Source organism: Cetorhinus maximus, chromosome 8, assembly GCF_964194155.1.
Source record: "Cetorhinus maximus chromosome 8, sCetMax3.hap1.1, whole genome shotgun sequence".
NCBI lineage: Eukaryota > Metazoa > Chordata > Chondrichthyes > Lamniformes > Cetorhinidae > Cetorhinus > Cetorhinus maximus.
Window position 1 is genome coordinate 82,688,961 of NC_135886.1, and position 26,365 is coordinate 82,715,325.

A 26,365-nucleotide genomic window follows, 5' to 3' on the forward strand; every position below is an offset into this window, starting at 1 on the left:
GGTGCATTTCTACTCTACAGAAAGGGGGCAAGTTTCAGAGTCACTTTTCATTTTCATATACTAAAATAGTTAATCATAAAATAGCTAAAATAAAATTCTACTAAATTAGAATAGAACTTGATTGTCAAGTTGTTTCCAATGAAAACTAACTTTATAAATTTAATTATATTTGAGTATTTTACATTTTTGATTTGATCATTCATCAGTGGGCAGTCTGTTTTTTAGATTTTTTTTGTGCCTTGCTCCTCTTAAATCCAACAACGTTCTTTCACCCACCCTTTCTGTGCCAGCCATATTATTAAAAGGCTATTTTTTTAGTCTAATTTTGTCCCCTTCTGATTTGTAGTCAAATTATTTCTTGCTGACATATGGTTCATGTTTACTGGCAGCATGCTGGTATCTAGTTCCAACTCATTTTATGTGTGGGCTTAAATAGTAATTGGCAACAGACTATTTGACCATGTTGGGAATCACAGCTGTGTCTGATCCAGCCCTCACTCCCCATCCAGCAGGAGTCACTGGACAGTGATATCGAGCGCAAATCCTGGCTGATGTTTTTTGTCTAGGGAAAAGGCCAAACATTGTCCTTGCTGAAGAGTGTTTGCAAATCTGGGATCTACCTGGGCTGTAGAATCTGTACCAGACCAGGAGCTATATTAAACAAATGAGTCTTCAGGGGAGTTGGTTCTTGATTAAATCTATTGAACATGGATTTGAAACTTTGTTCAAAGGACATGTATCATTTAATTTGATTGCAGTATCCTGGATTCAAAGAATTTGCCCCAAGCAAAGTAACAGTTTAACATAGATTGAGAAGATATCTGAATTTGGAGCGATAGTCTAAAATGGAAGATAGTGAGTCAGTAATCCATTCTACAGCTCTTCCAATCTTTATTTCCTTTGACTTCAATTGACTTGCTGTCACCTGTTTTACACAATCATATAAAGTCATGATCTACCAAGCTAACACTATCATTACTAAGCCCTGGCTACTATTTTTCCAATGATTCAAGGATTGTGTGATATGGTAACAGTGACCTGGGTAAGGGCAAGACAAAAGTGTGAGAGCAGATATTTTTTAAGCAAAGCTGTGTCCTTAATTCAAATATTCCTTAAATTGTACACGCACACGAATGCAGCTCCTCCTGTATTGTGTCCCTGTGTTTTTCCTTGCAACATGTGCTTTCCACCTGCAACATTAAGAACGTTTCCGTGCTGTGAAGGCAAGATTTCCTCACTCTGCTGCTTTGCTCCTGGAGACAGGGAGCTGCTTCTGCTCTTCCATTTGTTTTATACAAGTCATTTCTCTATCCATCTTACAGTCATTCACTTCTCTGGAGGCCCTGGATAATGACAGCCAGAGACACGGACAGGCAGAGATGGAGAAGGCAAAACTCAGTTAAGTGACTGTTTAGCTCTCTGCTATAAATAAGTATTTATTTTGATTCCAAGCAAGAACACAGATGATAATAAACACTGTCAGGCACTGGCAGCAGTGCCAAATGTAATAACAGTATGTTGCTTAATATACCCCCTTTGAAAAATGTCCAAAACTGGTCCTTGACCTCTCCAGATCCCTGTTCCTTGACTTATCAAATGTTTACTACAATTTATGGGTAACCTTCTCTTGCGTGTATGTACAGATAAAAGTTGAAAGGATCATTAGCATTAAGAACTACATCATCTGTGACAAAAAATTAACACTGCAGCAGTTTTGAGTGTGTACATGTAAGTACAACACTGCCCCACCACCCCTCCACCACCCACCAGAATGGCTAGATGTCCGTCCCACACACATACATACAAACAAGGAGCAGGAGTAGGCCACTTGGCCCCTCGAGCCTGCTTCCCCATTCAATAAGATCATGGCTGATATGATTGGAACCTCCACTTCGCATTCCTGTTTACCCCTGATAACCTTTCACCCCCTTGTTAATCAAGAATCTACCTAGATCTACCTTAAAAATATTCAAAGGCTCTGCTTCCATTGCCTTTTGAGGAAGAGAGTTCCAAACACTCATATCTCTGAGAGAAAAAATTCCCCTCATCTCGGTCTTAAATGAGCGATCCCTTATTTTTAAACAATGAGTCTTAGTTTTAAATTCTCCCACAAGGGGAAACATAGTCTCCACAGCCACTCTGTCAAGACCCCTCAGGATCTTAAAGGTTTCAATCAATCATAATGGACATGAATTTTATCTTGACACTCTAAGCCAAGGCAACATACTTAAGTCCCAGTGCCAGTATGCTTAGCCATAGAGTGACATGTCCAGTCTTTCCATTATCTTGTCTGCAACATGGCCAATGTTTTCATTATCCTGTGTTTGCCACACCCAATCTTTCCATTATCCTGTGTGTAACACACCGCAGCCTGTGTACTGTGCACAATGCTGTCCCTGTTACCCACAGGACAATGCAAGTAATGCACTTAAGCCTTATCCTGTGTAAACTGACAGCAGTTCTTCCATTATTATGTGGATAACATACCCAACCTTTGTATTTTCCTGTGTAAAACAGTCTGGTCAATGAAATATAATGTACATAAAACCAACCTGTACATTATTATATGTTTAAACTTTTCTTGGGAGAAGTGGGCAAAGGATAGGGGGAATGTTTTCATTTATACTAAATAAAGCCAACCTCATGCTCTGATATACCTGAGATGGACGATTATGAAGAGTTGAGATGTGTGTAGTGATTGTGAGGGGAGAGGGTTGTAGATTTCCCACTACTGCCCCAGGCATAAAGCTGGCATTACAGATTGCCTGCCTATTGAAGCCAGAGGAAATGAAAATTAGGTGGTTTCTATAATGCGACTGACTCACAACGCCAGTTTTGTGCTCAAGCAATAAGTTGACAATCTACCCTTTTGTTATCTACTTTTCACCTAATATATCCTTTGACCATATAGACTGTTATACTGACTGTGAAACCAACAAAGAGATCCCTTGAAGTGCTGATTCCAGTCTTTTCTGCTGTCAGTTGCTTATTAGATAAAATATGAATTGCATCAAGAACAATTTTTAGTGACTACAGTTATTTCTGAAATTCTCCCGCCTTGATCTTTGCTCAAATGTTTCAAAATATACCCAATGAAGAGCATAACATTGGGGAACAGTTGGCTAAAGGGGTATAATTCCAGAGCCAGGGAATGCTGTAGAATTCATACCCCGAAATGCAGCCAGTTCCGTGATGTCTGAGGCTGATTAAATTCTTCAGTCCAACATGACAGCTGCTTTTACTTTTAGTGGCCCTGGAAGGCCAGTCTCTGGAGGACAACATACTGAAAACTTCATTCTACTAGTTTACTTGTGCACAGGCTAACTAAGGCTATTTGTCTGGCACACATTGGTCTTATGATTTCAGCAACTAGTGCCATTGCAGTACCCAAAACACTGAGTGATTCTTTCTTTAGTCATTGTTGTCACAATACTCTGGGATATATAATGGATGAAGCAGAGTAATTACTGGAACACTGAAAGTGGGTTGTAGCTGTAGATCAGTCCAAAGGTAATCATAGGCATGAGTCAAAGAAAGAAGTATTCTTAAATACCCTCAGCCCTGGGAAGACAATACTGTTCTTTTCTAATTTGTTTTAATGAATATTTGTTGAAACTTTTAAAGAGCCCTCTCTTCTCTTCCCTGTGAGGTTAGAACCTATCTGCTGTTTATTAAGACGCAATGTGATGATGTGACTTATGTCGTATTATTATAATAATATGTTGGACTTATTGCGCAAGACACAAGGCACCAATTGCTCATAAGGGATTGGGTAAACATGTTTTGGGTACATTCATTCCGACTAGGCACATGAGAACATTATACATAGGTCTAAATCTTGAAGGCATCAAAGCTGTGTGTATGCTCTGCTTAAAGCAAAAGTGAAACTAAGACTGGATCATATGACACACTTCCCTTCTAGTTATTACAACAATTTGCATCCTTGGAAAGGAAAGGGCTGAATTTTGCATTGATTGGGAATGCGCGTGCCTGACTGACCTGATCGGACGTGAAATCGCATGAGATGGTGTTGGGCGAGTATCCCAACGTCATCGTGCACTCACGCGATATTTCGCTCAATGGGTGGACGCAAAAGTCGGAAGCTTACAGTTGACAGACGGGCGAATCAGCCAGGCGGCATTTACATTTTTCATGAAACCTCATCCAAGGGCGGGATAAGGTTTTGGTTATGGAATAAAATAAAAATCAAAATCTGTGGGCAGCATTTTTATCATCTATATTTTCAGATGCCTGATTGTGATGCTTGGACAATTTTTTTCTGCTTTTTAAAACCTTATTGGAACATTTTCAGGTCTGCAGCTCCTTGAGGCAGCTCTCTGCCTTCAGAAAGCTTTCTTGCAGTGCTCGCCTGCGCCCGCATTGATGTCATTGCCCACCCTCCTCCTGCCCCCACCCCTGCAGCGCTGAGCTTTTCAGTGCGTGCTTCACGCTAGCTGGCCGTTAATTGGCCAGCCAGCGTGAAATTGCGTTCGGGGGCTGATCGCGGTCAACAGCCCGTTTCCCACCGATTCTGGGCCCGCCAATCCTGCCTGCCCACCCAGCTAAAAATTCAGGCCAAAGACTTGCAATTGTACAGCACCTTTCATGTTTCTTAGGGTATGCCAAACTGCTTTCCAGCTAATGAAATACTTCTGAAATGTAGTCACTGTTGTAAAGTAGGAAATTCAGGAGTCAGTTTGCACACAACAAACTCCCGCAAACAACAATGTGATAATGACCACATAATCTATTCTGATGGTGTTGATTAAAGGATAAATATTGATCAGGACAATGGGGGAGAATTCCCCTGTTTTTCTTTGAAACACTGCTATAAGATCATTTACTTCCTGAGAGAACAGACAAGGCCTCAGTTTAATGTCTCATCCAAAAGACAGTACCTCTGACGGGGCAGCACTCCCTGCTGCACTGAAGCATTGATGGCCAAGCTTAATTCTATGAAGGGGGAGAATACACTTTACAAACATAAAGTGCTTTATGTGATCATTCACCTCTAATTATTAGCACTTTCTATTGCTGTACAGTTGGTAATTGTCCAATGTTAAGGTACTTCTCCAACGGCAATGGAATAGTCTGTGATGAAGATTTAATATTGACTGAGGTGTATATCAAGGTTCACTGAGGGGAAAATTCAACTCGCAGCCACCTGTTTGAGTCTGAGAAATGGACGCTTAGGAGGTGATAGTAATGCAGGTGAATGGTGTGGGGCCCTTCACCTCGGTCACCTCCTAGAGGGCTAGGGCCCACCTGATGCAATATTCAGGTGAGTTTGTGAATGGGTGAGCATCTCACCCACCTGAAATGGGCATAAAGCTACTTAAGTATGCAAATTTGGGTCCTACACCAGTTGTAAGACCTTGTTTGCAAAATTCGGGTAGAAAGTGGTGGAACTTGCCAATCTGTTTAAAACTCTCTCCCCTTAATGCCCTCACCCACACCCCAGAGATCAGCTCTGCTTCCAGATCTGACACATTATAAGATTTCCTGTCCACCCACAATCGGTGATCTGCACCAGGATACCCATTTGGTTCTTGTAATTTGATGGTGACATTTAAATTAGATTCAGGCCTCAAGCCAGTAAGAAATGACAAGTGGAGCAGTCACTCCACTGACTGCCACCTGTTTTGGGCAAAGGTTAAATTTTTCAACCATTGTTTGTTCTGTGTTTGTCAAAAATCATCATATGCTCCATAGGTTTGTTAGACTAGTTTTGTATAGGGATGGCAGCATTAGGAGAATGGATCTGTCAGGTGTGTGTGTGAATGTGTGTGTGTGTGTGTGTGTATATATGTATGTGTGAATCTGTGTGCGTGTGAATGTGCATGTGTGTATGTGTGCATGTGTGTGAATGTGTATGTGTGCGTGTGTGAATGTGTATGTGTGTGTATATGTGTTTGTGTGAATCTTTATGTGTGAATGTGTATGTGTGTTTGTGTATGTGTGTGAATGTGTGCGTGTGTAAGTGTGTGTGAGCGTGTGTGTGTCTGTCTGTGTCTGTCTGTCTGTGGGGAGTTAGAATTGAGGAATAGAGTATAGGATAGGACCCTAATTGTTGCCAGTGGTGAATGTGGAAGAAGGTGAACCAGCCTGGACTGACTAAAGTCAGATTTTCTTTTTGGATACTCATTCCTCTTGCAAAGAACTCCTTCCTGTATCTCTGCTTCCTTGTTAACATTGTGCAACTACTAATCACTCTTAAAATGCGTTCTGGTGGCAAGACTCCCCATGACCCCACCAATGTTTTTTCTAAGCTGTGTGGCCACCTAGTCACATAGCATTCTGAATGTCCTCACGCAGACTGAGAACAGGCTGGTCCCTCTAAATTGTTGCGTGTGCATGGCCATGCAGAAAAAATTAAAGGGGCCACGAACCTTAAGCAATCACCTATGCACACAAGAAAACAATACAGGGAACATTGGTCCCCACTGTGTTAAGATATATGGTCACACCCAGTAATGCATCAATGTGCTGGGTGTAGTAACACAATGAAGAAACTCAACTTGTTCATTTGTAAAATTATTGAAAAGGCAGGTTTTACTTCTTAACAACAGAAGTGAAAATAGAAAAAAAATCCGTTAAGAAGGGATTTGTTTTTCTGTAGATTTGACATCTTCTGTATTTTCTATTTTCAGCAACTTCACATGGAACCAACCAATCATGAGAGTGCAAGACAGACCATACCTTCTTTATTCACTCACCCAGTCAGGTATGGACATACACAAAGTTACAAGCTTAAGGTCTGCTTTAGATAGTTTTTTGGCTAGTCAATCCCATAAGTTGCCCAAGCATCTTACATTTAGTGGTGTTTCTGTACTGCCCTACATGTAGCTATACATTAGCATAAACCATGGACACAAGAATGGTAACATCTTGTGATCTGATAGTGTGTCTTTCAGATGTGGCTTCAAAGCCTTTCTATTTCTTTCCCAAAGCAGACTGAAAACAAGACCATAAATCATTCAGCCATTTTATTTCACAAATCGCAAATGGGCATACAGAGTAACAGGCAAAACAAATTCTACTTATTTCAGTCTAGTTCCGTGAAAATGTGGGAAAAATTAATAAATAGCACACTCCCCTGAGCTAACTTCCTTGTTTTTTTTCAGACCACTTTTAACTGTAAAAAGTGACTGCCTGAATTTTTCGTTTCCAGTTTTGTATCAGTCTTCTGTTAACAGTCTGCCTATCCATGTGTCCTTTTGTGTTGCCAGCCAGGGAGAAGACTGAGATGTTGACTTACTGCTGTCATGATGATAGCTGATTGTGTGTGTGGACTTGAGTATTAGATACTCTATGGTTCTTGGATAAGATACTGTAAGGTACACACTGTGTTACATATTGGGTCCACCTGACCTGGGGGTTGAAGGTCAGACAGCATATGTTAGGGAGTTAGCCAGCATGGCAGATTAAATGATGTTGTTCTTGCAGTTAAATCTGTGACTTCATGCGTTGTTCTTTCAGCCTAAGGTGTGATACCAGCAACAAAGTTAAATACAGAGATATTTAAGATTGTGTCATGGCATTTGTTGAAGCTGATTTACCTGCAGTCAGGGGAATTGAGTTAACAAGTTATGCCAGTACTGTCAGTGTGTCATGGAAAGCATGGCTGGAGGAGTTTGAAGTGTATGCTGACAGTCGCAATCTGTTTTTGGACAGGGTGACAGTGGCGCAGGAAGCACAAGGATGGGCTTTATTGTTCAATGAGGGTTCTTCAGTGTGGGTGACTTTCAAGATATTGCCTGATATGGAGAAAAGGCGGATTATGAATGTGCAGTGAAAGCTTTAAAGGACCATTATGTGGTGATGTTATATGCCACATTCCAAAGGCATATTTTGCGCCAGATGAGACAGAAAGAGAGGAAACAGTAGCCTGTTTGAGGCAGATGCAGAGAGATGCAATTGTGTCGCAATGAATCTGAATAACGAGGTAATGGATCAGGTAGCCTATTGTTGCAAGTCGGATAAGTTGACAGGTAAGCTGCTCGAAAGAGAAGTTGACCTAATGTTGGATGGCACTATGAAAATAGCAGCTGCACTGGAAGCAGTGAATGAGCAATTTCGCAGCATGAAAACTTAGTCTCACCTCTGCTTTGGCAAGGCAAAAGTTGAGGTTAACTAAGTGACACAACAGAATCCAGGTATGTGTAAATGTAAACAGCAAAGGTCTGAGAGTGTTTCAGATGTTCCAACTTGGGGCACGATGGAAAAGATACCTGCTGTCCTGCCAAGGGAAGATATGCAGAAAATGTGGGAACAGAGACCATTTTGCCAAGAAGTGCAGAAGTAAAGCTGAACAGAGGGAAGTCTGGCAAACAACGTAAAGGGAAGAGAGATGAAAGTAGCACAACTGTGAGATGAATTGAAGAAGATGCAGAGTGAGGACATGAATAGCAGTCATGGATACATGTTTTCTGTCAATAGGAGCAACCATGAGAAAGATGGTGTTGAAGTGAGCATTGTTGTAGATTCAGGTAGTGACAGTAGTGTCATTGATAGAGCACTGTGGGAGGAACTGAAGGCAAAGAGAATCAAATGCACATCTCGAAAATGTGTCTAAAAGCTCTATCCTTACACATATAAAACCCCACTTCAAACTGTTGGATGCTTCATTGCGGATGTGAGGCTCGGGATCGGAATGTAGAGGCAGAATTAATAGTGATTGAGGAAGATGGTGAGCCTCTTCTGAGCAGAAAAACTGCCTTGGGGGTGCTACACATTGGATTGAAAGTGAATTCTGCAACATTCTATTGAAGCTTAGGGAGGAGTTTGGACCAGTGTTTCAAGCAATTGGGGAGGTACGCAACTACCAATTGAGATTAACCATTGACGAGAACATGAAGCCTGTAGCTCAGGCTGTATGCAGAACACTTTTTGATCTGAGAGGATAAGTTGAGGCAAAGATCAAGGAACTGATCAATAAAGACATAGATCCAGTTGAAGGACCAACACCAAGGTGGGCCTTGTGGTCATGCCTAAACAAAATGGTGACATCAGACTCTGAGTTGAAACGCGACAGGAGAATGAAGCAGTAGTGAGAGAAGGTCATCCAATTCCCACTGTGGATCAAATCTTCCAAGAGTTGTCAACAAGCAAGGTATTTTCCAAATTAGACTTAGAGTGGGGATATCACCAGCTGAAGCTTCATCCGGATTCATGGAAGGTGACAAATTTTGTCACTTGTTGTGGACTTTACTGATATAAGAGTTTACTATTTGGCTTCAATGTGGCACCAGCAATTTACCAACACCAAATCCATAAGTTGATACAAGGTATTCCAGGAACAGCCAATATTTCAGGTCACATCATTATTCGTGGAGCCAATAGGGAGGAACGTAACAAGAGGCTGAGATTAGTATTGGCTAGATTGCAGTCAGCAGAACTTAAGGTAAGTGCAGACAAGTGTTTGCTGGGCTTGACATAGCTAATGTTCATGGGGAATAAAGTCACGAGCAGTGGAATCACCCCAGCCAAAGACAAGATGGAAGCAACCGCAGAACTATATGAACAAGAAAATGCCAGCAAAGTGGGAAGTTTTCTTGGACTTGTGAACTATTCAGCGAGATATATCCCAAACTTCCCTACCCTGGCTGATCCTTTGAGGAAGTTGGCCAGAAAGAATGAATGGTTCAGATTTGATGAAGAACAAAAAGCTGCCTTCAAAGCTTTGAAAGACAGCTCAAGAAGTGCTTGAATCCTGGGATACTATGATCCAAAAGCACCAACAATAGTCATAGCAGATGCTAGTCCAATAGGATTAGGAGCAGATCTGGTGCAAATACATGCTGAAGCCCTGACAATATTGCCTATACCAGCAGATATGGAGAGGAAATATTCTCAGATGGAAAAAGAGGCCCCAAGATTGGTGTGAGCATGTGAAAGACTCCATGCATATTTGTCTGGTGTTGAGTTTGAATTAGTGATGGATCACAGCCCATTAGAGATGATTTATTCTCCCAGATCCAAACAACATGTGCCAGAATCAAAAGATGGGTTTTGAGATCCAGCAATACGTGATTCAAAAGATGAACATTGCTGACCCACTATCATGACTACTGAGAGAGGATCAAACACATAGATCCTCACTACAGAAGGAAGTTGGATCATTTGTGCAGTTTGTGACAGTTCATGCTACGCCCAGAGCAACGATAACTAAAGAGATTGAAAGAGAGTCAGATAAAGATCCAGAATTGGATGACAACAGGCAGAGAATCAAAGTTGATAACTGGGAGAATTGCCCATTCAAGGCATACATTGCTATACGAGATGAACTATGCACAATTGGGAAGTGTGTTCTCAGAGGCAATAGAATTGTAGTGCCAAAAAAGCCTAGGCCTAGTCTGGCGATGCTAGCTCATGAGGGTCACTTGGGATGGTTGGTACTAAGCAAAACTAATGGTGGCCAGGGATAGAGAAAGACGTGGAGCAGTTTGGTCAAAATATGTCATGGATGTCAACTTGTCAGCAGACCCAATCCGCCAGAACCAGTACACTGTTGCTGGATGGACCATGGGAGGATGTAGCAGTTGACTCCTTAGGCCCAATTCCATTAGGAGAGTCCATACTAATGGTGATTGACTACTACAGCCATTACTATGACTGTTTTATGATGACGTCTACAACAGGAAAGAAAATTGTGTCTGCAGTGACTGAAATATTTGCAAAGCATGCTCTGCCAGTCGCTCTGTATTCAGACAATGGGCCGCGATTCATTTCACAGACCGTTGCAGATTACATGCAAGTCACAGGCATTTGCCATCACAGAGTGACTCCTAAATGCCCACAGACAAACAGGGAAGTGGAACAGCAAAACCAATCCTTAGAGAAACAGAAGAGGATTTCTCAGGCTGAGGGCAAAGATTGGAAGGAGGTGTTGCTGTCATATGTGGCCAGATATAGAGTGACTCCACACACTACGACAGGAAAGAGGCCAGCTGAGCTGCTATTTGGAAACAAAATACACACCAAGAATCCAGAGCGGAGGGACATCAGTGTTGACCAGGAAGTTTGAGATCATGATGCTGACAAAAAGGTTGCTGCAAAGTTTTATGCAGATCCCAGAAGGGGAGCTAGACACTCTGATGTGATGCCAAGTGATGAAGTACTGTTGAGATGGGAGAGTCTGCGTAAGATGGATACACCATTTTACCCCAAGCTGTACACTGTCATTGCCAAGAAGGGAAACAATGTGACTGTGTAGTTGCCAGATGGAAGATTGTATGACAGAAATTCTTCATGTGTCAAAAAGTTTCATCAAGACATAGCAGCAGATGAACCAGATGTTGGGGCTGAGGCGACGCTGACATCCAGCATTCCAGAAGTCCAAGCCAGCGATGCTGTTGGCTGGCAGACAGCTTGCTATCCACAGGGAAAAACATCAGTCCCAGAGGGGGCGGCAGCGCTTCCTAACTCTGGATGCGATGACCAGAGCTCCTGAGGCAGAGTCAGCCCATGGCACAGGAGAAGAGCAGAAAAGCCCCGATATGAAGATTTTGGTCATTTGTCGACAGAACATGAAAGTGGAAGTCAGTTTGGAGCAATGATTTGTGATTTAAAATGACATGATTTTAAGTTTAAGAACAGTAAATCTAGACACAAAGCATGTACCTAGGTGCAAGTTTTTTGTGCTGTGATTATGTTTGAAACAAAAAGGATTTACACTAAATGCTGCTCTTTTGGTTTTGAAGTTCCTGTTTGTGATGTTTACAAGTACACGAGAAAGCAATTGGAATGGATCATTGTGGAGCATTGAATTACAGATCGATGATTAATGCAAGGGATGCCTGATATACTTGACAGATTTCTTTAAACAGATAACTTTGTTACAGAGCTCATTTAGAAGCTACATGCTTGAACCAGGTCCATGACTGGAATGCACCGCTCCTAAGATTACCCGTGCTTAGGGCTCATTCGTCAGTACAATCATGGGACCCCCTAAAGGCAATAGGAACAATTATGCCTACAATCACTACATTTCCTCCCCCTTTAGTTTCTTTTTACATTTCTTATTTAAAAGAAAATCTTTAATCATATGACCTGTGTGTATATGTATATGTTGTGGATTAAGATTAAGTTTCTGAGGTGGATTTCTAATTCGGTTAGAGCGGCGTACTTGAGATTCTCCCACTGGATCGACGTGATCAGGGACTGCAGCATCAGGGACACCCTTAGACAATAGCAGTTCAGGATTAGGTAATTCAACAGAGATATCAGGTATATCTATTCTAGGTTGACCTGTCACCCCAGGGATTAAAGTTTTGACATCAATTACAGATGGAATAACTGGTTGCAGGAATCTCTCTCTACTCCTTAGATAATCCACATGTTTTCAAACAATCTGGCCTGCCACTTCCACTTGGAATGACAAGGGTCCAGTTTCAGGGACAATTATACCAGGAACCCAACTACGACCATTTCCAAAATTCTGCATGAAAACTGTATCTCCCACAGTAAATCTTCGAGCTTTGCTATGAATATTGTGATTCAATTTCTGACTACTCTGGTTCTTCACTACCTTCCTCTCTAAGTTTGAAAACACCAGACTTAACCTTGTATGAAGGCGGCGTTTCATCAGTAATTCAGACAGTGTTAAACCCATAGTTGCATGAGGAGCTGTGCGATAATTGAGAAGCAAATGTGTAATTTGAGTTTCTAATGTACCTTTGGATAACTTCTTCATTCCTGATTTGAAAGTTTGCACTGCTCTATCTGCTAGCCCATTTGATGAGCGGTGATATGGTGCTGTTTTAATTTGTTTAATTCCATTTAAACTCATGAACATTTGAAATTCCGTACTAGTGAAGGTAGTACTGTTATCCAAAACATTGACGCAGCTTTTCAAACGTTGCATACGATGTCGGTGATTTAACCTCATACACATTCATCCACTTGGAATGTGCATCGATGATCAATAAAAACATGATAACTAAAAATGGACCTACATAGTCTATATGTAGTCTAACCCAGGGTCGACTAGGCCACTCCCACGGATGCAGTGGAGCTGAAAAGGGCAACTTCTGTTGTTGCTGACACTGGGGACAGTGCTTGACTATGCTTTCAATGTCACTGTCTCTGCCTGGCCACCAGACATAACTTTACACAAGCATCTTCATTCTTCAAAATGCCTGGATGCGCACTGTGAAGTTCTGTCAAGAGTGGTTCTCTTCCTTGCGAAGGGACGATGACTCTTGATCCCCACAGCAAGATTCCATCTTGACATATTTGCTCAGTTTTATGGGCATGGAATGGTCTTATCTCTTAAGACACTGGTACATTCGCCCATCCTTTCAATACCTGGTCTCAGACTTTTGACAAAATTGAATCCGTTTGTCTCATTGCTTATTTGCTTCACACAGACCGGCGAAGAGTCCAAGAAATTCAACACAAGCACAATGTCTTGTGACACTGGAGCATGTACAATACTATCTGGTAACGGGAGACGACTGAGCCCGTCTAAATTTGCAATATGCACACCAGGACGGTGCATGAAGATGTACTCACACGCCGATAAAATCAAAGCCCAACGTTGAATTCTTGCTGAAGCTATCAGCGGAAGGGCTTTATCCTCACTATGTAAACGTATTAGTGGTTTATGGTCCGACACAGTGGCGAAATGTTGTCCATACAGATACTTATGGAATTTCTTCACTCCAAATATTACGATAAACCTTCCTTTTCTAGTTGTGAATAACCCTTCTCAGCTGCAGACAGGGTTCTGGAGACATAGCCTATTGACCTTTCGGAACCATCTCCCATCCTGTGTGACAACACAGCTCCCACCCCTTGTGGAGATGCATCATAGGTTAATATTAATTCTTTTGCTGGATGTAATGTATTAGTAGACATGATGACTGTAAAGCTTCTTGACTTATATGAAGGTTTCTTGTTGCTGCGCATCTCATGGCTAACAATGGTTTTTTTCAATAGTAAGTGTGAAGGTGCTAACACTGTTGATAAGTTTGGCAAGAAGTGACCGTAATAATTTATAATGCCCAAACAAGACTTGAGTTCAGTTGCACTGGTAGGAGAGGGCACCTCTTTGATTGCCCTGATTTTCTCCTCTACTGGATGCAACCCCTGGACATTCACTTGGTGACCCAAGTAAGTAACTTCTGGTGTTTGGAGAGTTACTTCTCTTTCTTCAATCATACACCAGCTTCCAAAAATCTTCTTAAAACTTCTTCTAGGTCGGTCAACTGTTTGGTTTCTGTTGATCCTGTGATCAGGACTTTATCCAGGTACACTACTATATGGGAAAGTCCTTGCAACAGGCTTTCCATGGTCCTTTGGAAGATTGCACATGCAGATGATACATCAAAGGGTAGGTGTGTATATTGGTGCAGGCTCTTGTGCATGTTGATGGTTACATAACCTCTAGATGTGCTGTCCAGCTCAGCTGTTGGTATGCATGGCTCATGTCCAGTTTGGTGTAGGATTTTCCTCCAGCTAGCTTAGTGTACAGATCTTCAATCGTCGGGATATTTATCTAGTTCAGCAGCCTTGTTCACAGTTAAGTTGTAGTCCCTGCAAATGTGAATAGTTTGATCTAGTTTCATCACAGGGACTATGGGCACTGCCTATTCTGAAAATTAGACTGGCTGGATAATGCCCAACTGCTCTAAGCGGCACAATTCTGTATCCACCTTCTCCTTTAGGGCATAATGCACAGATCTGGCCTTAAAGAACCAGGGTGTCACCTCTGAATCTACATATATTTTTTTCTTGTAAGCCATGTATCTTTCCAAACTCATCACAAAATAAGCTGATGTACTTCCTTAACTGCTCAGGAACTCCTCCTGTTCTCACTTGAAATATTTCTGACCAGTTGAGCTTAATTTTTTGTAACCAATCACGGCCCAGAAGACTAGGTCCTTTACCTGTCACTATGATCACTGGAAGCTAGACTATCTGTTGCTTATAGGACAGAGGTACTGTGGTGATGCCCTTTACCTGTGTTGACTGTCCAGTTTATGTCTTCAGTTGAGCCATGGTTTGCTTCAGATTCAGTGGCTGGGTATCTTCATTTAGATAATTAACTGCGTGTTCTCCCACCACTGTGGCCGAGGCTCCCGTGTCTACCTCCTTGACTACAGACTTCCCATTCACTTGAAGGGTGACAGCTATTGGTTCAGTTTTTACTGCTTTGGCATTGTATAGGGAATAGATATCAATATCAGCAGCTTCTGATTCAGTTATATTGTGCACTTCAATCATGTTGGTCTGCTGTCTGATTGACTGTCTCGATTTTGCCCTGCATTGCTTTATTACATGTCCTTTTTTGTGGCAGTAGTGCCATTCTGCCTCCTTAAAGCCGTAGGGGGAGAATATTTCCTAAGGCCGGCAGGCTGGGTGGGAATGGACGGGGGTGGGTGCGGAGCAGATCACCACCCGCGATCTGCTGCGCACCACCATTTTACACGAACAGGCTAACGAAGGCAGTGTAGCGTGCTGCCGGTAGCGCTCAGCGCTACCTGTGCGCACAGGGGGGTGGGGGGAGGAGGGAGAGTCGGGGCCTGCGCTGTCTGTGCCTCAGGGAGGTTAAGTAGAAAATAAAACTTTTTTAAAAAAGTAAAAAATTATTTGAACATGTCCCCTCATGTAACAATGTCACATGAGCTGGGGCATGTTTGTGAAGTTTGCAAAATTTATTTAATCATTTTATAAAACCTTCAGGAAACCTCCTCCCACCTGTGGATGTGGTTTCCTGCAAAGCCCGAAAGCCGCTTGTGCTCTTTATCTGCCCGCCAACCTTAAGGTTGGACGGGCAGTGTTGTTAATAAGTTACATTACTTTTTTAATGGCCTTAATAGGCTGTTGACAGTTCGGCGGGCATGGAGCCGCCTCCAGCACACACCCACTGAGCGAAATAGCGAAATGACACGTGATGATGTCAGGATGCATGCCCGATGTCATTGCACATAATTTTACGCGTCGGCGTGTCGGGCCAGCCCTCGCACACCAACCGGAAGATTCAGCCCCAGGTCTCTAATATATGGTTACACCCACATCGATAACAGATTATTTTCTGAATCGCTGGTGAGATGCTTCCACTATGCCTTTTCGTTTTTCGAGCAGCAGAGACTGTCTCTTGCTTTGCTGCTGTCTCTCTGGTTTTTGCACTGCTCCCGGCAGTAGGTTCCCGCCATGTTGCACACTCTGTATAGCCTGCGAGTCCCTTTCAGCACTCTCCATTGCTAGCACTATTGCCCTGGCACTCTTCAAATCAACATTAACTTCTGCAAGTAAATGGAACTGAACGGTGTCGTCGTGAATGCCGCAAACCAATCGGTCCTGCAACATGTCATTGAGCGTATCTCCGAAGGCTCAGTGCTCAGTCAACTGTTTCAACTTGGCGATATAAGTTGTGATGGACTCCAGGGCCCTTACTCTGGAGTTGAACTTGAAACTCTACATAATTACTGATGACTTCGCTTGAAAATGTGTCTTCACGAGGTCTACCAGCTCTTTGAAAGATTTAGAATTGGGCGCGTTCGTGGCCGTCAGACTACAGATGAGGTTATATGTCTTACTATCACAGACACTTAACAGAATTGCTTTCTGCTTCTCCTCCGCTGTTTTTTCATTCAGCACAAAATAAAAACCTAAGCGCTCTATGTACTGGCTCTAGTCTTCCATTGATGAGTCATAAGGGTCGATTCTGCCGAAGAGTGGCATGGCTGGTGAGTATACTTTTCTTTCTTTCAGGAGGTGAGGTGCAGCGTCGGAGATATTTATCCTCGTTGCCAATTGTAATAAACTTGATATACCGGACAGGTTTCTTACTTGAAACAGATAACTTCTAAAAGCTCTGTAATAAAGTTATGTGCTTGGATCAGGTCCACAACTAGAAAACTTCGCCCCTAAGATTCTGTGCTTAGAGTTCATTCATTAGTACGATCATGTGACCCCCTAAAGGCAGTAGGAAAGGTTATACCTACAATCATGCTACAATACCACAGTTAAATATTGAAAGAGAAATAACTGTTCCAGAAAGTGAAATACTGAACAAAAGGACTGAAGCCACATTGGACTGTGATACACTGAACTTACCTGACATTTGTAATTGAAGAAATCAATTTACTCAGTGGGTTAGGGGAATAATGACTTGTTACGTTTGTTTGTACTGTTTCATAAGGGGTGGAGTCTAAGCTTCATACACCAAGCAGAAAAATCATGGACATGATTTTGGTCCAATAAGGGAGGGATGTCATGATGAGAGCTGTGTGTGTGTGTGTGGACTTGAGGATTAGATGCTATACTGTACGGTACACTCTGCTTTTAAAAAAAATATTCATTCATGGGATGTGGGTGTCGCTGGCTAGACCAGCATTTATTGCCCATCCTACATATGGCATAACCTGACCTGGATGTTGAAGGTCAGATAGCACATGTTAGGGAGTTCGCCTGCATGGCAAATTAAATTATGTTGCTATTGCAGTTAAATGTGATTTCTAGTTGTAAGGGTGGCCGAATTGCTACTATTATTGATACGAGTTGATCAGCAGACACTCCTTGGGTAGAAACAAAGTTTATTTCCAATGTACTCAGCAGCAGCTACATGTGTTGTTTCAACTCCAACTCTCTACCCTGACTGCTGAGGTAGCCCGTGCTACTCTCCTATTGGTTACAACAGATCATGTGATCTTGCCTAACAAGTATTATTCTTAAAGATACATTACACACTAAATAAAACTATAATTACTACATTCCTCCCCCTTTAATTTGGCTATACATATCATATTTACAAGTACAAATATTTCAAGACAACTTAATATTTACACTGGATAAGGAATTTACAAGTTCATTCGTCTTTCCAGGTGGTTTCCTGATGTGTGGAACGTCACAGCTCCACAACTTCAGATTCTTTGCCAGGGACCTCCTTTGCCAGAGTTGCCTGAACATCAGGTACTTTGGTGGGCACTTGCAGTTCTGTATCCTCAACTCTTACAGGAACATCAGACATGTCAGCCCTGGGTTGAGTATCCCCAACAGGAAACACAGACCCGGTCATGATCACTGGTGAAACCATATCTTGGTGATTTGTCTCTCTCTCTCTCTCTCTCTCTCTCTCTCTCTCTCTTCTTTAAATCGTCCACATGTTTCTGGATGATCTGACCTTCCACCTCCACTTGGTAAGATAGAGATCCATTCAATGCACTTATTTTACGCGGTAACCTCTTCGGTCCTTCTCTGAAGTTCTTCACGTATACCGGCTCTCCTATGGTAAATTTCCTCTTGCAACTATGCCAGTTGTGTCTAGTTTTCTGGCTTCCCTAACTCCTTTCCACCTTCCCCTCTAAATTTGGCATTATTAAGCTCAATCTCATTTTGAGACTGCATTTCATCAATAACTCCGCAGGTGTGACACCTCTTGTTGTGTGCGGGGTAGTCCTGTAATGAAAAAGAAAGCATGCTAGCTTGGTTGCCAAGGAATTGCCAGTTAGCTTTTTCATGCCTGCCTTGGAACATTTGAACTGCCCTTTCGGCCAGTCCCCTTGAGGGAGGGTGATATGGTGCAGTTCTTACATGAGTGATACCACGAAGGCTGGTAAACCATTGAAACTCAGCACTCGTAAATGCCGTACCATTATGGGAAATGACTGCTTCTGGTAGTTGTAAATGGCAAAATTTTGATGTAGCTTCTGAATTGTACCAGTCGACGTTGGTGACTTCACCTTATATGTCCAACCATTTTGAATGGGCATTGACATTGTTCCCAGGAAAGGTAGTCAATTTGTAATCTCACCCAAGGTCTACCTGACCACTCCCATGGGTGTAATGGGGCTGTCACTGGTAACTTTTGCAGCTGCTGACATTGCGCACAATGCTTTACTAATCTCTCCCTCTATTTCGCATCCATCCCAGGATAACTGCACGCTATGGTCTTCATTCAGGAAATTCCTGGACGGGGACACTGTAGTTCAATTAAAAGTGGCTCCCTTCCCTTTAGAGGAACTATCACTCATGCTCCCCAGAATAAGATGCCATCCTGGCTGGTCTTCTGCTGAAGTATGGTTTCATTTAATCAGATACAGGCTCCTGTGACTAACTATGTAGCACTTATTCTCATACTTGAGATTGGACTGGGTCTTGACTCGTCCAGTCTCTGATCTGTTGAGGAATCTAAGAAATTTAACAGCAAAACAAGTTCCTGTGGAACTGGGATGTGTTCATCATTTTCTTGTAAAGGCAGATGACTAGGGGCACTGGCATTTGGGATTTGATTGTCAAGCCTATGTAAGAAAGTGTATTCGTACGCTGCCAGGATTAAAGTCCTATTAGTATTTCTGTATCTTCTGTGTGCCACCTTCTTTCTAGTGAAGACATTAATCTTGGCCTTCTTTTTGACTTCACTATTGGCCAGACTTCAGATGCAAGCTCAACTTGTCCGAGTCTCCCAAATTTCATTATCTGTCTGCTTTTTGGAAAATTCTGCGAATTTTGCTTCCAAAACCTCTTTGGGTTCATTTAGCTGATTCTTCAGCTCTTCCATCTGTTTTTTGTACTTGTTTGCAGCCTCCTGGAAAATTGACCATTGTTGTGTCTTCTCTGCCAACTCACTCATTCTTCAGCTCATTCAGAGAAGTGCTGAATTCTTTGTTTTCATACTTTTCCCAGAGGTACAAACTCTAACTTGAGGGCATCTTGTAGTGTGTGAAGGCCTTTCAGCAAGTGTTCCTTTTCCCTGTGAAGGTTGCTCACCTCATCTCGAACTCTGTCAACAAGCAGGGTCTCTTCGAGTTTCTTTTGCTGTTCTTCCAGGTTTTGGCTTAAGAAAGCCCGCATTTCTTCAGGTTGTTGTGCCCTTACACACTCCTTTTTCAAAACAGGAATGCTTCCAGCTTCCTTTTGAAATCTGTGGCCAATCAAGGTTGATTTCCCTTAGCCAATTTTGCCCAAGACGACTTGGTCTTCTGCCTCTCAATACCAACACTGGTAGCTTTGCTGATTGGCTTCCATAATGGACAGTTACTCTGCTTATGCCATTCACTTGAAAGTCTTCACTCATGTTTTGAGCTTGGCAGCTGTTTTTTCTAAACTTAATTGAGGTTCATCATTATTCAGATATCTGAAGGTATGTTCCCCAATTACTGTAGTGGAAGCTCCAGTGTCCACTTCCATTCTAATAGGTTTGCCATTTACTTTCACTGAGACAAATATTGGTTCTGTCTTTCCAACTTTCAGATTAAACAATGAGTTAATGTCTGAATTTGTTGTTTCAGGCTCTACATTGTTGATTTCATTGGGCTTTTTTTTTTAAAAAAAAAAAATGTCTGCTTGAATCTTTTCTTGCATTGCCTCATTATATGTCCATTTCTGTGACAATAATAGCATTCGATTTTTTTTTTTAAAGCTGCCAATCACTAAAAGACTGCTTGTTTCCACCTCTATTGAAATTATTCTTCAATTTCACTGCTAAGTATTTTTTCTTTATTCTTCGGTTAGCAGGGGCTGTTTCCTGCTTCTCAGCAGAGTATTGCATTTTCATGCCCTAGTCGGCTGGGGTTTCCTGCCGGATGTGGAGGACGGTGCCATTTTGCACACCCTGTATTGCTTTTGAATCTCTTACTGCGTCTTCCATGGTCAGTGCTATCTCAAGTGTCTTCTTGAAATCCAAATTCACTTCAGATAATAATCTTTTTTGAATAGTGTCCTCATTCACACCACATACTAAACGATCTCTGAGCATGTCGTTTAGAGTTGTAGCGTACTCAATGTTCCGTTAACTGCTTCAAATTTGCCACATAGCATGCAATTGCCTCACTTGGGGCTCTGTTTTGCAAATTAAACCTGAACCTCTGCATCTTGACTGAGGGCTTTGGTTGAAAATGACCCTTCACAAAAGTCCACCAATTTATCAAAATTTTCCGAATCTGGGGCATTGGGTGCCATCAAACTTCGATTCAAACGGTTGGTTTTGCTCCCAAGAGGATCGCTCGCATCTTCTCTTCCCCCATAATCTCATTCACTTGAATAAAGAGCATGAGGTGTTCTATGTAACGAGATCAATCGCCTGTGGCTGGTTCAAAAGGATCAATTCTCCCAAATTGTGGCATTTTGAGAGGGGATAACTTCCTCAATTCTAATGGAACTTGCTACTTACAATCACTGGGCAAGGTACAGTGCCGAATTCTTTCTAACTTGATTTCTTCTGTCCAATCCTGTCTTATCCTCATTGCCAGTTTGTTGTAGGGTGGCCGAGTTGCTACTATTGTTGATAGAGTTGATCTGCAGACACTTTTTGGGTGGAAACATTAAGTATATTTACAATGTACTCAGCAGCAACTACATGTGTGTTTTCAACTCCAACTATCTCTACAATGACTGCTTAGCCTGTGCTACTCTCCTATGGGTTACTACAGATCATGTGATCTTCCCTAACCGATATTATTCTTAAAGGTACATTACACACTAAATAAAACCATAATTACTACACTACTCCTTTCTGCCCAAGATGTAACAACTGCTTGTAATGATTCCCCAGTAAGCTGGTCAACAAAACCTACTATCCCTTCTCCCCAATTGTGATTTGAATATAAAGGGGATATTTCCTTCTATTCTCAAGATAAATGTTGGATATGTTGGCTCATGGACCTGGAATGAGACGATGAACTGTTACTGCCTCAGTTTTAAATTCTGCAAACTGCAGTTCTGGTCACCTAACTACAGGAAGGATATCAGTAAGATTGAAAGAGTGCAGAGAAGATTTACTAGGATGTTGCCGAGTCTTAAGGAGTTGAGTTACAGGGAAAGATTAAACAGGTTAGGACTTTATTCCTTGGAGCGTAGAAGGATGAGAGGAGATTTGATAGAAGTTTACAAAATTATGAGGGGTATAGACAGAGTAAATGCGAGTAGGCTCTTTCCACTTAGATTAGGAGAGATAAACACGAGAGGACATGGCTTTAGGGTGAAAGGGGAAAGGTTTAGGGGGAACATTAGGGGGAACTTCTTCACTTAGAGAGTGGTGAGAGTGTGGAACGAGCTGCCATCTGATGTGGTAAATGCGGGCTCACTCTTAAGTTTTAAGAATAAATTGGATAGATACATGGATGGGAGGTCTGGAGGGTTATGGACTGGGTGCAGGTCAATGGGATTAGCGGAATAATATTTCGGCACAGACTAGAAGGGCTGAATGGCCTGTTTTCTGTGCTGTAGTGTTCTATGGTTCTATGGTTACGTCTGGAAGAGTATATAGTTAATGCCTCCAACTAGAGATCTCTCTTTTTAAACCTGTGCAGGTCAATGGGATTAGCGGAATAATATTTCGGCACAGACTAGAAGGGCCGAATGGCCTGTTTACTGTGCTGTAGTGTTCTATGGTTACATCTGGAAGGAGTATATAGTTAATGCCTCCAACTAGAGATCTCTCTTTTTAAACCTGTGCAAATTAGTTTGTTTCTAAACACAACCCTTATACACAACTCAATCTGACAATTCTTTGAGATTTTTATTTTTGATAGTTTTATTTTACTTTGAAATCATACTGTGTCAGAATATTTTATATTGAAGTTAAAAAATCCCTAAGCCTGGGTCAGGAAGAAGCAGAGAAAACTTGGGTCAGGGAAGATTAGATCACAAAAAAAAACAGTGGAGTGAACTGTTAGGAAAGAAAGGGCAGAAATAAGGATCAGGTGGCAGAATGGGCAGCTTTGGACAATGAAGGCACATGTGGTACAGCAGGAAGCTGTTGCCATAGTGATATTATTTGGGGAACAATAGCAGGATTTTATAGGGATGCAAAGTCTCATGCAGTTAATGTGCGGGGATGGGGTTCTGTCAATCCCAGGTTAGGACCACAGAGTTGGGAATCAAGGAGTTCATTTTTATTGATGCTCCTCCTGACTTCACAAAAATTAGCTTTAAATATTAGCTTTACCTTTTTGTGTGAGTGACTTGCAGCAGTCACACATGCTCTTGCTCATGGGTGACTGAAAATTGCATGAGGACTTGTTGACAACTGCAACTTGTATGGACTAGTAAGGCTGCTGTCGGTTTAGAGCAGACGCCTGGGCTGCACATTTCAAGAATCTTAATAAGATGGTGGCAGCTCAGATTTGGTGGGAATGGTGCAGAAAGTTCTGTTCTCCCATTTACTCCTGTCCAGTTCATGCCCACAAACTGGAATTAAAAAGTGGCCTCATTGGGGGTGAATTTTAACCACAGAAATGGGAGTTTGGGTCGATTGGGATGTGAAATCTGACTGAACCTACCTCCAACAAGCCCCCTTCTGGTTTTAACTGAAGTTGGATAGAGGCTGGGCAAGCAGCCCACTTATAGGAGGTGGGTTGGTCATTTGAATATTATAATGATATGCCGTGCCTCAGAATTAAACACCATTTTAAATTTAACCCTGCATGGCTGAGTTTCCCAGGTCTAAGGAAACCTGACAGCTAAAGGGAGACAAGGACTTTGGATCCAGGAGGTAAGTGCTCTCTACATACCTGCTGGATTCAGTTTACCTGCTTCTACATCTGTGATTGGGCACCCCCACAATCCTGCTGATCTGCCCACTGACCCTTTTGCATACCCCCAAAACTACCATTCTGATCTCACCTCTTGCCACCAATCTTCCGCCCATCCCATTCTTTCCAATCCCTCTTTCTTTCATCTTCGCTCCTCGGTGCGGCCTAGTGATAGGGTTGCCAACCCTCCAGGATTGGCCTGGAGCCTCCAGGAATTGAAGATCAATCTTCAGGACACTGCTGTGTGCAATCCTGGAGAAAGATCATAGAGACATTAAAAAAGATAATTTTCAAAAAAGATTTCTTTGAACATTTCTTTTTACAAGACATAAAAATATTGAACATGGGAGAAAAAGGGCTGTTTGGCTGACAGTCAAGCATAGCCCAATTGGGTAATGAGTCTTTTTGCTTTCCAATTGGTGTAGTAAGGCAGTGTATCACAAGCCTAAATGTGTCGGCTGACAAATGGCTGGAGTGTGTGGGGAAAGTCATGTCATGAAACTTCCAGGAATACATTTAAGGAATACAAATAATAGGCAACCCTATCTAGTACCAAAGGCCTAACCACCTGACAGTTGTTTTACTGAGTTTCCTGACTGCAAAATTGCTGCTTCCTGTCACCATTCCTGCACCCTCACCATTCCAACATTACCGAGATAAGCTTGGAACCATTAAATGGATTGGATTTTACCAGCCATCTGGAGACAGGCTGGGAGGCAGGAGAGCTGGTAAAGTGGTGGCAGAAAGCATAGGTAGGGGATCCCAATATCTTGTGTCATCAAGTGCCCAACTGAGGGCCACTTCCTTCCCTTGCTGGCATTTTACTGGCATTGCAAGGCTCTGCCACATGTGGAGACTGGCAAGTAAACCCTAGTGGCCTCTCAGCAGGTTCTTATGGGTAGGGGATACGGAAGTCCCTGGAGGACCATCTAGGGGTAATGGCCACTGGTCCTTCAATTGCAGGGGCCTGCTTGCCTGTATAGAAGCATCCTCTCCTTTATCCTGCAGTATTAGCATTGGCCACCTCTATCAGAGCACTGCTGTCAACCCTCTAATTGGGCTGGCATCTGAGGGGCAGGCCGCAACCTCAATTGGACTGTGGTCCTGGTGACGGTCTCTTGATTGGCCTAATGTTGGGAAAATGCTGCCTGGGGTTCTGCCACCCACAGGCACAGGGTCAGGTCCTGCTTTCGGTCCCAGTGGAAGGACTAGCTACCTGGTGAGAAAATTCCAGCTACTATCTGTGAACCATACAGGCCAGGAAGGTCCCCAAGTTCAATCTTTGGTAAGTGCAGATCTCAGTAGAAGTGTTAAAATAAGCTGGAAAAGGAGGCAAGGATCCCTTTCCTGAAGGCAATTAACAGCCAAATGGCCGTAAAATTGGCTCAGGGCTTCCTGGCTAAATGGAGGTAGGCTTGCTTCCAACTTTTAAGAGGGTTGGGGATACTGCCTCCATGTAAAATCCAGCCCATTGTAACTTTTTACTGCAACTCTAATGTACTGTGTGTAGTGAATGTAACAAACTATCCCTTCCGATTTCCCCCCCTCCTTGCCCTCCCCCCCACCCCGCTTCCTCTACCTCCCTGCCCTAGACATTTCAACTTCTTCAGATAAATATAGGTAAAGAGATCATCAAGTGTAAGGAGCAGGGCTCAAAGCTGTTTCTGTCCACATGAACTTTGCCACCTCCCAACCCTTCTTTGCTGTGACATTTAGCCAGTGGTTGCAGCTTTGAGGCATAGCTGCTCTGATGTGGTGTCAACTGGAGTATGTGAGGCACGTGTGGCTGCTAATGGTTATTGGCAGTGATGGTGGAGGTGTGGGAGCATGTTGGAGAAAAGGAACAGGGGGAAGTTACCATGGCTGGAGAGACTGGTGGTGACATGGGAAGGGCAGGGGACAGCATGGGGGGGAAATACATGGGAGGATTGGATGGCATAGGAAGAAGAGGTATGATGGGGAAAAGATGGGAATGATATGAGAGGGATGGAAAGGAATGGGATGGGTATGGGATGAGAAGGATGGTATGAGAATTTTCATGTGTTAGACTCAGATATGGTCTCAAATATAAATGTTATTCTGTTACATGTTTAGAAACAGGGACAAAAAGTCCTTTCCTTTTAAACCCTTCAAAGATATTGCACAGACTCTTGTGTAGAAAGAGGCCTATTGGTCCATGAGAGTGTACCAGTTCTTTGAAAAAACGATGAAATTATTAACTATTTAATCCATGAAAAGATGTTTTGGAGCAGAAATAAATTTGAACTTACTTTAATTTCTCTACAGATTGATGTGGCCCAGGAGGAAATGCTTTGACTATCTGTACAGTGAAGCGCAGGAACTTTTATCAGCGTTCCCTGTACAAGCCGCAATCAGCTTCTATATGGAATCAGACAGTGAGGATGAAGATGAGGAATTTGATGAGGAAGATGAATTAGAAGAAGAAGCAGCCAAGGAGGAGACCGTGTTAGAGAAAATAACAGCAGAAAGTCAACAGTTGTAACAGATGATGGACTAAGACAAACTGCCATTGAGATTTAACAGAATGTTAATCAGCTGTTCAATTGTACAGTTTAATTTATAAGCATCACAAGATGCCAAGGTGGATATTTTTCCAAATCTATATATACTGTTGGAGATATTTTATTATTAAAAGGGTTTCTTTACATTAAAAAGACTCGTGTGTCTAAATAGGTCATATTGAAGATGAAATATTGAGAAGTGATCAACAACCCCAAAACATGACACTGAGCTTGGGTCAGGGAGGAGGGGAGAAATCTAATCAGGGTCACAGTCAGGCAGACCTAAATCACAAAAAGAAAAGGGCAAACTGTTTCTAGTTAGTGACTCCTTCCTACAACTAAGTAACCCAGGGACATGTACTG

The 26,365-nt window shown here is 42.4% G+C and overlaps 2 protein-coding genes across 2 annotated transcripts in view; one reads left to right on the top strand and one right to left on the bottom strand.

Moving 5' to 3' along the window:
- Positions 1 to 1,319: 1,319 nt before the first annotated feature.
- LOC144683799 (protein ripply2.1-like) lies at positions 1,320 to 26,035 on the top strand. The gene is made up of 3 exons (XM_078547206.1): positions 1,320 to 1,398; positions 6,651 to 6,724; positions 25,767 to 26,035. The coding sequence occupies exons 1-3, from the start codon at positions 1,351 to 1,353 to the stop codon at positions 25,981 to 25,983; spliced, it is 339 nt and encodes a 112-aa protein (XP_078403332.1). The 5' UTR covers positions 1,320 to 1,350; the 3' UTR covers positions 25,984 to 26,035.
- The window catches only part of drp2 (dystrophin related protein 2), a 164,822-nt gene continuing 156,522 nt past the window's right edge, over positions 18,066 to 26,365 (bottom strand). The window contains exons 25-26 of the mRNA XM_078547197.1: positions 23,572 to 23,732; positions 18,066 to 21,252 (exon numbers count right to left, since the gene is read on the bottom strand). The gene's annotated coding sequence lies outside the window, so the exon portion shown is untranslated. The remainder of the gene's footprint in view (positions 21,253 to 23,571; positions 23,733 to 26,365) is intronic.

What these genes read in the sequence shown, in the direction of transcription:
- LOC144683799 (XM_078547206.1), top strand. Translation starts at nt 1,351, where the DNA reads ATGACAGCCAGAGACACGGACAGGCAGAGATGGAGAAGGCAAAACTCA. An exon ending in GATGGAGAAGGCAAAACTCA is followed by an intron (nt 1,399 to 6,650) that starts GTTAAGTGACTG and finishes TTCTATTTTCAG; the next exon opens with CAACTTCACATGGAACCAAC. An exon ending in TTATTCACTCACCCAGTCAG is followed by an intron (nt 6,725 to 25,766) that starts GTATGGACATAC and finishes ATTTCTCTACAG; the next exon opens with ATTGATGTGGCCCAGGAGGA.